Here is a 13,528-nt window from a genome sequence, read left to right on the forward strand (position 1 = left end):
ACCTCCTCAGTGACACTTTTCGTTTTTGTGTGTGCTCTTGCTCCACTTAATCCATTCTGTTCATGGGGAAATATTACCTTCATTGAAAACTGGTGAGGGTTGGCAACAGGAAGGACATCTGGTCATGGAGAATCTGCTTCAACAACTTCCAGTGAGCTCATGTAAGCATGGAACATTGGATGTTAAAACGATAGTGATGATTTTATATATATGCATACATAGAATTTGTAGAATAGAAGAAACAGAACTCAAAAGTGTATGTATGTATGTGTGTGTATACATATAAATATATATATATATATATATATATTCACACACACATACACACACATAAATATATACACATATATATATAATGTTCATTTTTAGTTCTAAATGGAGATTTTTATGCATATATGTGTATTTTTAATCTCCACTCAAGGCTATTTTATCTTTAACAGACAAGACAATTTGAAAATTCAGAATTTTCATATGACCATCCTGTATCAATTTTTAATAAAAAATATTCCAGGAAGAATTGTAATTCTCTTTGTCTATATGTATTTATATCTGTATCTATCTATCTATATATATACACACACACACACACACACACACATACATATACATATATAGAAAGAGAGAGGGGGGAGAATTCTTTTCCTTGTTTTCTTTCTTTGAATAATTTTCCCTTTCTTTTATTCTTTTCCCCTAGTAGTTCCCTCTGCCTATCCCTGAACATTCCACTGTTTCTCATTGCTTCTTTTCCTTATTCATTGACTGCTTTAGAAGAGGCAGGGTTCATCTTTACATTAATTGCTAAAGTTTCAAATTCTCTCAGTCAAAGAATGATTAGAATATCAGAATGATGAGTGTTACAATCTAGAATTAAAACACATTTTAGAAAAAAGAGAAAAGAGTGAAAAAAAATTTTTATCATTCTATTTTTCTTTAAGTTTATCCTTAAAACATCTGCTCAGTTCTTTCCATATGACTCAAGACTCCCTTGAGAACTAGTGCAGTTGCCCATTAGAAATATAACTTCTGGGTTGACCCAAGTGTAAATTCTTCCAGACATATGCAGGCAGTTTAACTCCATACGTGTATTTCACTTCACGTTATGTTTTGTTTGTTTTTTTTTTATTTTTGTTTCTGTTTTTGCTTCCAAAGCTACTTTAACAATATTATTGCAACTTTGATGTTGTTATGTATAAAGAAAGTACTCAAACTCACTTAATAAAATAGTAATACAAAATAAAGTAGTTTGAGATGTATTTGCTGATAGCAACAATGAGACCTTCTGTACTGGATGGAAGTATGAAAAATAAAAACCACTAATGTTAATTTTTCTCTTGGATTTTATACTAAGAAATAAAGTAAAAAAACAAAACAAAATACTAATATTTTTGTAATTCCCAGAGAGATTTCCCGATTCAGGATTCTTTAAGTACTTATTGAATAAACACTTAATACGAGTTTATTCACTCAATTTTTAACATCTGACATAGTTGCAGTATCTAGTATCTTGTACTTTGTACTTGTTTCAATCATTGGACAGCGGCCATGCAGGGGCACCACCTTGAAGGATACTGACATTTAAAACTTTTTTTAAAGTCTGGCATTTATTCTATTGGACTCTGCTAAGTAACAGGGCCGTAAACAAATCAACACCAGTTGTTAAATGATGGTGAGAGACTAAAACATAAATACTGGGGTTGTTCAACTAAACCCTTCAAGTTAGTGCCACCAGCATAGCCACAGTCCAGTGACTGAAATGAATAAAAGATATAAGGTATGTTTATTTCCCCATTGTTATTGTGACCCAGCAGTTAGGAATGCTGAACTCACAAACATTAAGTTGTGAGTTTAATTCCTGGGCCAGGCAGTACATTGTATCCTTGAGCCAGCTATATTTTTTTCACATTGCTCTGAGTTATTCAGCTGCACCCGACTGCTGGTGCGGCCCTCTCTCCCTCCTACTGTTATATCCTTGCTGCTCCACAATGACTTATGTTAAGAGTAGGTGGGTCAACAGAATATCTGTCTGCTTCTGATTACATCATTTACCTTCCATTTGACTCATTCACACTCAGAGGTCTAATACTTTGCCTTCATGACATTCAACATCCAATCAAACTTCACCACCTTGATACACTAGATATATTGAGGTATTGTACACCTTTATAATATCTTGCAACACTTTGCTGCTCTTCTCCATACCCAGTCAAATGCTCTTTCTTCTAAAGTCAACAAATAGGTGGTATAGTACTATTTGCCTGCAGTTTCAGATACTTATTTAGTACTCTAATAATGTCTGATACTACCTAGGTGACTTATTAGGCTGATATGTTGTTATTATTTTCACCCTTTAAATTAAAATATCCATTTTATTTTAGGGGACTTCAGCTGGTGTTGCTCTGACTAGCTTCTTCACTACCACCACTGACATCAATATATTAGTGTTGGTGGTGATGGTGGTGAAGAAGCTGAAGTTCCTGAAGTCCCCAGGGACTTGTGGAAATCACAAGACCAAGCAGATTTCTTATATTTCAACTCAACCACAGTCAACTGAATCTGCAACAATGCTACATTTTTGCCTGTTTTATTTTTATGGGGCAATGCAGTCATTAATGTTTTGTCTGTTAGGAAGGCCATTTTCCTCCATTACCCAATTCAGCACTTTAACAATTTGCTTTTGCCTTTCTCATGCTATTTCTCTCAAACCCCTCCTGCACATAGGAAACCTAGGTAGAATCATCTTACACACACATTCAAATGTTACATTATTTGTGAAAGGACCAATATCTAGAGTACCTGGATTAGTCACTGAAATAACGTGTAACAAACTACTAACAAATTTAAAAACATTTTATGCCTGTGTGAGTCATGCACAAATAAACTATTAAATAGCTTTGATATTTTATAACTTCCTAGATTTAATATTGATATCATTACTTGTCTTTGGACCTAATTTGCTTTCCAACTCTGTGAAATTGATGACTACATGGATGACATCGGTAATGGTGCTCACTCAATAATCATAAAAGTTGCTCCTTTTCTTGTGATGATGGACTTCTGTGGATGTTTTGTTTTTAATGTTCTTTTTATGGTTCTACTGCCGCCATTACTTTCTTCCTTAGTTACTTTTTAGTTGGGCAGCTCTTCATCAATAGTTAAATAACTAATAGATCATCATACTACGAGGGTTATAAGATGAAATTCTTAGCTATTGTTAATGAAAAAGCATTTCTTCTCCCTACAGTCCATACAAAGATTTAGCACTTCATCATTTTTGTGGTCACCTGCAAGAAATGTTGAGAGAAATGGGGCAGTCAATCATTCAGCAATTTAGAAAATGGTAACTAAATGTCTAAGTCTGTAAAATAAAAACCCAACTCAAACCCAATATATGATATTGGATATAAAATTAAGAAATCTTCTACAGGGTGCAACAGGAAAACCTCCTATCTTTTATATGGCTTTTACTATGGTGCTAAGGGAATTAGGCAGATGGTAACAGTGTCTTAATGTTTTACCAGTTTTATTTTCAGTTACCCATCATGATTAGAACTGGTGTACACTGTGCATTTGACAACCTGTAAGATGTAGGGTGTGTTTTATTTTTGTCACTCCTGCTCTATAATACCACCAATAAACCTTAAAGTTTTAACAAATCAAAGGTCTGTAATAAGTGTCATTAATAATAACAAATGTTGGCATTATTGTTGTTATTATCATTATTTCATATATGCATAACACATTAGACTGTTGGAAAAGAAAAATTCCCAACATTGGGCTACAACAAGTGACCTTAGATGCCAAGAACCTTCCTAAGTATCCTAGATGTCCCAAATAATACTATTTTCAATGATTATTATCATTTAGCATACTGGCAAAATGCTTAGCGATATTTTGTCCATCTTTACATTCGGAGTTCAAATTCTGCTACGGTCAACTCTACTTTTCATCCTTTCAGGGTCAATAAAATGAGTACCAATTGAGCTATGAAGTTGATGTAATTGACTTACACCCCTGCATAAAGATGGCAATCTGGCAGAATCAGTAGAGCATCAGGCAAAATGCTTGGTGCATTTCTTCCAACTCTTTACAATATAAGTTCCTTTCAGTGTTGATAGAATAAAGTGCCAGTCAGGTACTGGGTTGATTTACTCAACTAACCCCAAATTTCACACCTGGTGCTCATGTAAGGAACATTATTATTACTTTTATGATTCTCCCAAATTGTGAGGTTAATGCCGTCATTGACTCTGGATCAAATGTGGACAGGGCAGAACTTTCAGAGAACTGCAGTTCTGGATAGACATGGTCGAGCATTTAGTAATAAGATCTGCTGTGTGAAATAGTTAGATAATTCAAGGAATATAAACAGGTGCATTAGGGTGGAGTATGAAGTTTGCTACCTCAGGAGATAAACCATTATAGCTGTGATAAAATGAAGCAGAGTTCAGAAACATCATGTCTACAAGGTACAGGTTGTAGTGTTTGATGCCACAAACTCAAGGGAAAATCCTGCAAAACATTCTCCAAATGTTCAACCATGCTAATAGCCAACTTAGACCAAACATCAGACCAATGACATTCTACACCAGCTTTCTTCTAGATAGAAGCACTCTTGGCATCTTCGCTTGAACTAAATGGAAGGGCTCTCAAAAAATGTTAGCTACTTCTCATATCTCTGAAACTGTCTGTCTTCTAATACTGATGTCAGTAAACAAATTTAGTTACACGCTTTGCTGCGCTGGAGCAGATTTTGGTTCATTTACAGCTGCGGTTCTCAACCAGGCTCCAGATGGCCTCCTGAGGGTTCATATAAGATTGAGCGGGGTGGGTGGGGGTGTCCATGTAACAAAATAGTAATTTGATGATCCACAATAGTATTTAAGGGTCCCTGAGAAAATTTTGCTTTATATGTATTGCAAGAAACAGCTAGGTTTCTTTCTCTGACATTTTACATAGTTAAACCTACACAAGTTAATGGGTGGAAAAACAAAATGGAAATATTGAAAGAAGTTTCTATAAAACTAGTTTTTAAACTTTGAGACCAAAACCTGATCACTGACAAAATTCTGGTTATGGGGGTCCACCAGAATAAAATAGTAATCAAAGCGATCCATAAATTTTTTTAAATGGTTGAGAACCCCTGATTTAGAAACATAGAACTTCAAGATTGAGATATCAGAAACGGACAGGAAAATGGCCGTAATTTCCAAGACCATAGTTTTCCCAACACTTCTCTGCAGATCTGAAGCTTAGGAACCTATTAGCACTATCTGAAGATCTTGGAACATTTTCATTAGTGCATCCTTTGAAGCATTCTTGAAATCAGCTGGCAGGACGATCAAACAAACATCAGTGAAGCCGACATTGAAATAATCACCTGGGCAGAACACCTTGACCGAATGACTGATAACTGGTTTCTAAAACAAATCTACTTCCATCTGAAAGAATGAAAATAATGAAAAGGAAGACAAAAGAAATACTGGTTGGGTTATGATTCTCTTCCTTCTCACTGTGGCCTGCCTACTTTCTATGCTGACATGGATAGGACGGGTTGTTGCAGTTTGAGATGCTTGCTCCCTAGAATAGGTTAGAGGATATATTGCTCTCTTTTGTTTTAGCTCAGTTCATATGATATTGGATGTGTATTGGCTGTACTTTATTGTGATACTAGTACTAGAGAGGTTACCATGTTCTTGACAAAGGTAACATTCCTGTGCCCACTATCAGGCTAGCTGTACAAGAGGGCTTTGTGTATTCTTTCATCACTTGTTCTGATGATATGACCAGCCCAGTGCAATTGCAACTACATAAGGAAGCTTTCGATTCTACCAATCTTGCACTTGCTAAACAGGAGAATGGAGTGAGCAACACATTTTATTGCATAATACTACAATGGTTTTGTCAACATTTTACTAGGAATTATTGCTGGAATACTACTGGATGTTGTCTACCTTGACTTTGCTAAGGCTTTCAACTCTGTGCCACACAAAAGGCTTATGGTGAAACTCTCTGCAATGGGTGTGGGGGATGACCTTTTTAACTGGTTGAAATCCTTCATCCTCAGCCGAAAGGAGGTAGTCACAGTTCTAGGACAGCACTCTACACCATATGAGATGTCATCGGGTGTACCACAGGGATCTGTCCTTGGTCCCCTCCTGTTTGTGGCATACATTAATGACATAGATGCCAATTTAAAGAATGCCACAGTATTGAAATATGCAGACGACATCAAGCTGTACCTTGAAATCAAGAGGACTGATCCTGATGTCTACAACTCTTTCCTGCAATCAGACCTAGACACAATGCAGCAATGGATCACAGACTGGCAACTGAAACTGGCTGTGGACAAGTGTACCACCATGCATTTTGGGAGAAAAAACCCTGCGTCCACATACTCCCTCCACAACACTGATATCAAGAAATCCTCTTGCGAGCGTGACCTAGGCATCACTGTCAGCAGTGATTTGCGTTGGACAAAGCATATCTCTAAAATTGTCAAGAAGGCCGAGGGTGTCTTGGCATCACTCAGCAAGACTTTTGTTAGCCGCTCTCCAGCCATCTATTTAAAACTGTATACAGCTATGGTACGACCACACTTGGAATTCGCATCATCAGTTTGGAATCCCTATCTTGCTCAGAACATTGACCTCCTGGAATCTGTCCAGAGATGTGCAACCAAACGCATACCCTCCATCAGACACCTACCATATTCTGAGTGCCTTGTTTCCCTGGGCATGGATTCACTGAAGCTCCGGCGTCTGGCAACGGACTTGGTAAACACCCACAAGGTTATCAACCACCTCACCAACAACACTGAACACCTTTTTGATCTCCATGTGTCCAACACACGTGGACATGCCTACAAAGTCAGAAAACAACACAGCTCCCATGACTTTCGGAAACATTTTTTCACGCTCAGAGTTGCTGAAGCATGGAATAAACTGCCTGCGTCAGTTGTTGACTGCCATGAAATTGCATCCTTTAAGGCCCTCATGCTTTCCGAAATCCGCCGAAACTACACCTGATTATATATACACTTTAGATGAGTTGTAGTGCACCTGAGCACTGTACACAATTATTATTATTATTATTTTATTATTATTATAATATACAAAATAATACATCGTTTTAGTATTACTTCAACAATACTGGAAAATGTCAACTCTTCACTGTAATGCACTGTAAAATCTACCTGATAGTTGATATCTGTGGACTGGCTTTTCTAAAGCAAACTATAAGGCTAACAGCCAAATTGAGTGTACATGCTTGTGTGAATATAACTATGAGTACACACAGTCACATCATGATTTGAAGCTCACCTACAGATGATGACATCCTTGTTAGTGGTGTCATGTGAAAAAACATTCGAACGAGGTTGTTGCCAGTGCTGCTGGACTGGCTCTTGTGCAGGTGGCACATAAAAAGCACCATTTGAGCATGGCCACCACCAGTACTGCCTGACTGGCCCTTGTGCCAGTGGCATGTAAAAGCACCCACTACACTCTCCGAGTAGTTGGCATTAGGAAGGGCATTCAGCCATAGAAACTCAGTCAAATCGTTCAACCCATGCTAGCATGGAAAGCAGATGTTAAATGATGATGATGATGATGATGATGATGATGATTGCAACTAGTGAAATTTGTTGTCATTTGCTGTCAACAAAATCATCTGCGCTCTCTGTGCTCTGGAGTTCCTCTGGAATAAAAAACCCTCACTTGACAAACATGTGAGGGGTTGGCAACAAGAAGTGTATCCAACCATAACAAACACTACCTCAGTACTTAACTTCCATCTGTGCTGCGGAAGCATAAAAATCAGGCATTAAATGAAATGATATCATCAATATCATCATTGTACTGTTCTATGCTTGCATGGATCAGATGGAATACATTGAGGCAGATTTTCTATGGTCGGATACCTTTCCTGTTACCAACCTTCAATTGTTTCCAAGCGAGGTAATATTTTCCCATGGTCAGATGTTTTCACTGAAGACTGGAAATGAAGGACACTGCTTGTATGACAGTGATGCTCATTTACAACCATCACATAATATCAAGACAAGAAGACACATATGCACCACACACACATGATGGGCTTTTTCCAGTTTCTGTCGAACAAATCCATTCACAAGGTTGTTTAGATGACCCTGAACTAAAGTAGAAAACACTTGCTCAAGGTCCAACACACAGTAAGATTGAACTTGAAACAATATGGTTGGGAGGTGACTTTCTTAACTACATAGACATGCCTATAAATATATAAATTTCCTTCTTGGGACACAAAACTCTACTTGTGAAGACCTGTTGAGGCAAGTGGAAATCGAAATCGATCAACATCAATGGAAATTGTAGCTGTGATACCAGTGCTGGTGGCACGTAAGTGAACCATCTGAACGTGGCCGTTGCCAGCGCCGCCCCGACGGGCCTCCATGCCGGTAGCACGTAAAAAGCGCCATTTGACCATGGCCATTTGCCAGCCCCGTCTGGCATCTGTGCCGGTGGCACGTAAAAAGCACCCACTACACTCACGGAGTGGTTGGCGTTAGGAAGGGAATCTAGCCATAGAAACATTGCCAGATCAGACTGGGCCTGGTGCAGCCTTCTGGCTTCCCAGACCCCAGTTGAACTGTCCAACCCATGCTAGCATGGAAAGCAGACGCTAAATGATGATGATGATGATGATGGCTGTGTGGTAAGAAGCTTGCTTCCCAAACCCATGTTCCAGGTTCAGTCCCACTGTGTGGATATCTTCAGGCCAAATGAGTGGTTTTGGTAGATGGAAACTGAAAGAAGCTCGTCATGTGTATATCTATCTATCTATATCTATATATATATATATATATATATATATGTATGTATTATGTATATATATATTTCTTTACTACCCACAAGGGGCTAAACACAGAGGGAACAAACAAGGGCAGACAAACAGATTAAGTCAATTACATCGACCCCATCGGCGGAATTTAAACTCAGAACGTAGTGGTAGACAAAATATGGCTACGCATTTTGCTCGGTGTGCTAACGTTTCTGCCAGCTTGCCACCTTATGTATGTATTATGTATATATATATATAAGTGTGTCTTTGTCCCCCCCCCCACCACTTGACAACCAGTGTTGGTGTACTTACATCCCTGTAACTTAGCAGTTTGCAAGAGAGACTGATAGACTAAGTATCAGGCTGAGAACAAATAAGTACTGGAGTTGATACATTTGAGTAAAAAGATTCAAGATGCTCCAGCATGGCCACAATCTAATGCCCTACACTACACAACCCAGTCCCTTGACCCATAATGTCCATTCCTTGTTATTTCACCTAAAGTCACTACTCTCTCCTTGTCTACTTTCTGTTATGGGAGCTCTTAAGTATTTCAAGTTACAAACTGTCCTCACTACTGCTGTGCCCCAAAAAAAAATCACCCACCACACTGTAAAATGGTTGGCAAATTGAGTAAGCGACAATGCAGGCTTGAGAGTACTCTTCAAGTCTTGCTGGGGACAAGATAACTTCTACAATGCTGGTGCCACAAACACAATATATACAGGACATTCTGTATAGAGGATAGCATTAGAAAAGACATCCAGCCATAGAAACCATACCAAAACTGATGCCTTGGAGCATGACAAGGTCCTCCGACTGGTTAGATCCTGTCAAATCAACCATCCATGTCAGCCGGGAAAGCGAACTTAAAAGGTTAAGGATAATGTATGCAGGACACTCTGTATAATGGATAGCATTAGAAAGTATATCTAGCCATAGAAACCATGCCGAAACTGATGCATTGAAGCATGATACAATCCTCCAACTGGTTGGATCCTATCAAATCAACCAATCCATGCCAAAAAGGAAAGCAAGCTTAAAAGGTTAATGATAATGATGATAATTATTATGATAAATGTTATATGCTTATTTATTTGTAATCGCCAATATTTGATAGAATACATGTATATCAATATATTATTATTAACATAATTTGTAAGTACAAAATGTATTTTGTTTGTTTATTTGTTTTCTGCTGGTTTGCTGTATCCCCCAAATACCTAATTAGCAATGTTTAGATTTATTGAGAAAAACATTGTTTCTCTCAATATAAATCCATAATATCTGAATTTGTTGGAATGAAATTTAATTAATGGTTTCTTTGCCATCATCATCATCATCATCATCACTATCATTTTAATGCTCACTTTTCCATGCTTTTATGGGTCAGATGGAATTTGTTGAGGCAGATTTTCTACAGCTGGATGCCCTTCCTGTACTAACCCTCACCTGTTTTTAAACAAAGTAATATTTCTTCATGGCCAGAAAATGTTTTTCATGGAAGACTGAAACTGAGCAACCTCACTTGTATGATGATGCTTGTTTACAATCAACATGTAATGTCAAAATAAGGATACACACACACTCTCTCTCTCTCTCTCACACACCCACATAAGACAGGATTCTTTCCGTTTCCATCTATCAAATCCACACACAATGTCTTGGTCAATCAAGCAGGGAAACTGAACTTCAAACCACATGGTTGGGAAGTAAACTTTTTGACCACACAGCCAGGCTTGTGCCTACCTTTATTAGCGTTGTATAATAAATATTTTAGTTTTATCTTTTATCTACCTCAGTAATTGGATTGTAGTTATGCTGAAGAACCACTTTGAAGGTTTTTAGTTGAACAGATTGCATCTGGGTATGGAAAGTTATGTAATGAAGACCAACATCATCTACTAATAAGCATATCATCATCATCATCATCATCATCATCATCATCATTTAACGTCCATTTTTCATGCTGGCATGGGTTGCACAATTTAACAGAAAACTGGTAAGCCGGGGAGCTGCACCAGGTTCCAATCTGATTTTATCATGGTTCCTACAGTTGGATGCTCTTCCTGATGCCATGATGTCAGATGCAACAGCAATCATAACATTAATGTATAGAAGAAAGGGGATGGGAGGAATAGCTGAACCCTTATGTACACCAGAGTTGACAGAATGTTGGTAGAATAGAATATATATAGTTTGAAGCTCTATTGTTTCACCTACTTCACCATCCCTGTCAAGCCTTTCCCATCCCTCATCTCCCTATGACTCATACCTCTATCACTTTCCTAACTACTGCTATATCATACTGCTGTAATCCATGAGAGTAGAACTACATATGATAGATGGCTAGTAGCTACCTTTGTTGCAGCCACTATCAGAACCTATAGCCAATCCTCACTCAGATCACTCCCCATCATCTTAAAAAAAAAAGAGAACATACATTAGAGAATGTAGTGTATCACATCCCTAAAAATGGCTTGATGGCCATAGCCAGAAGGGCTTTTATCTTCTTGTTCAATCTGAATTGACTTGAGGCTAAATAACAACAACAGAGAGATAAGCCAAAATGGAATCTAAATGTAGGATTACAACCATATGTCCCTTTGTCTTAGGGCTTACTTTGGGCTAAACAACATACATCATCATCATCAACATCCTCATTTAGTGTCCCTTTTTCCATGCTGGCATGGGTTGGACAGTTTGACATGAACTGATGGGCCAGAGGGTTGTGCCAAGCTCCAATGTCTGCTTTGACATCGCTTCTACAGCTTGATGCCCTTCTTAATATCAACCACTTTAGAGTGTATTGGGTGGGTTTTTCTGTGGCACCAACACTAGTGATGTCCCAAAGTACTCTTTAAGACCTGAACTGAGTGGGGTGTAAGTTTTGAGGAATATGAAAGTATGATAAAGGAACAGGAGCAGGTATCTTGCTGAAGAGCTAAATACACGACTTCCCCATGTGTGGAGAGAGAGAGAGAGAGAGAGAGAGAGAGAGAGAGATGTTAAATCAAAGTACAAGACAAGTATGAGACAGAAATAGGGAAATAGGATGGACAAATCAGTGGTTCTCAGCCATTTTTTTACCTGTAGACCTCTTTGTCTATTCTGGTGGACCTCCAAAGCCATTAAAAACTAGTTTTATAGACACTCTTTCCTAAATTCCAATTTTGCTTTTCAAACAATAACTTGCCATTTGATCTATGTAAAATGTTAGAGAAAGAAACCAAGCTGTTTCTTGCAATAAATACATCTAAAGCAAAATTTGTCCATGGACACTTGAAATACTGTGGATCTCCAGTTTACTATTTGCTTGAAAAATTTTGCTTCAAAAATTTTACACCCCCCCCCCTCGGGAGTGGGGTTGTATGAACCCTGTTTGAGAACCACTGGGATAGAAGAACAGAAAAGGTGAGTGGGTAGGTAAGTGTGCTAGATGGTAGAGGGAACTAAAAAATATGTAAACAGTAACACTGCATCATATTCAATCAGCCTTACATATCAGAATGGCCTTCAACTAGATGGTAGTAAGTCATATCTGAAGCTATGGATCAGTGGAGTGCACCAACTACCTACGTGGTGCCATAGGTCTTCTTAATCAGGGCTACCAGGGTTGTACAGCAGCTAGTATTTTAATTATAACAGCAATCTCCATTCAACCCTTTTGATTCACACCCATTTCTATATATCTCAATATTTCTTCTTTTTTTTGTGAGTTGGTGGTTAAATAATCTGAAATAATAACTATTTTAAAAAGTGCTTACCAAAACTTTAAAAAAACTAAGAAACAAACAAACTATAAAAACCTCCTTCGGTTTATATGCAATAATTGTAATTAAAGTTAATTATTTTGAAGTTTATCAGTGCTTTGTTAACTTGAAGATTGTGAAATTGAAATTTAGAAAGAATTTGACTGATGCTTAACTTGTATTACTTTTAATTTGGTCATTTATCTCTTCTAATGTGTGAACTGTTTTCATTATAGACCCTATATTGTTATCTCGCTATCACCAAGTTTTTGCTTTGTTTTTCCATATATATATATATATATATAAATGTATAATAGTAGACGACCATCAATTTGAATAACAAAAAACATCATCTTTGATTTCATATGCACATGATCTCATTATATATCCTTTTGATGTGTGTTTGTGCACACGCGCACACACATACACACACACTTACATAGATCAATGTGCTTATGCTCATATATTGATATAGATACAGCTACCATTATGTTCTTATACACACACATTGATATATATGTATATATACATATATACCTACCACTGTGTGTTTGCACACACACATATTGATAGATATACCTATCACATGCATATTTTTGTATAATGGAAAACACTGCAAATATATTTTCTTTATAAATATAAGACTTAACTTCATCACAGACTATTATACAGGAATCATATACATTTCCACATAAAAACATTCTTATCATATTATTCTATCATGAACTGAACTTTTCTTCTTTTTTTTTTCTTTTTAGGCATTGTTCTACAAGTTCTTTTTTTTTTTCTTTTTTGCTCTATTGTCTGTCTTTTGTCTTGCTTTATTTATTGAAACCCATTTCTCGTTTTTATATTTTAGACTATCTCTGACCTCCAGAATACTATTTATAAGTTGAAGGATGATTTGAAAAGGTAGGTATTGCAGTAGAGCTTATCTCATTTCTGGAAACATCTTTCAC

General features: G+C 37.3%; 1 protein-coding gene across 1 annotated transcript in view; it reads left to right on the forward strand.

Annotated features, from left to right (window-relative positions):
- The window catches only part of LOC115226062 (centrosomal protein of 112 kDa-like), a 148,484-nt gene that overhangs the window by 84,818 nt on the left and 50,138 nt on the right, over positions 1-13,528 (forward strand). The window contains exon 15 of the mRNA XM_036499862.1: positions 13,429-13,481. Within this exon, the coding sequence (XP_036355755.1) occupies positions 13,429-13,481 (53 nt within the window). The remainder of the gene's footprint in view (positions 1-13,428; positions 13,482-13,528) is intronic.

Source organism: Octopus sinensis, linkage group LG2, assembly GCF_006345805.1.
Source record: "Octopus sinensis linkage group LG2, ASM634580v1, whole genome shotgun sequence".
Classification (NCBI taxonomy): Eukaryota; Metazoa; Mollusca; class Cephalopoda; order Octopoda; family Octopodidae; genus Octopus; species Octopus sinensis.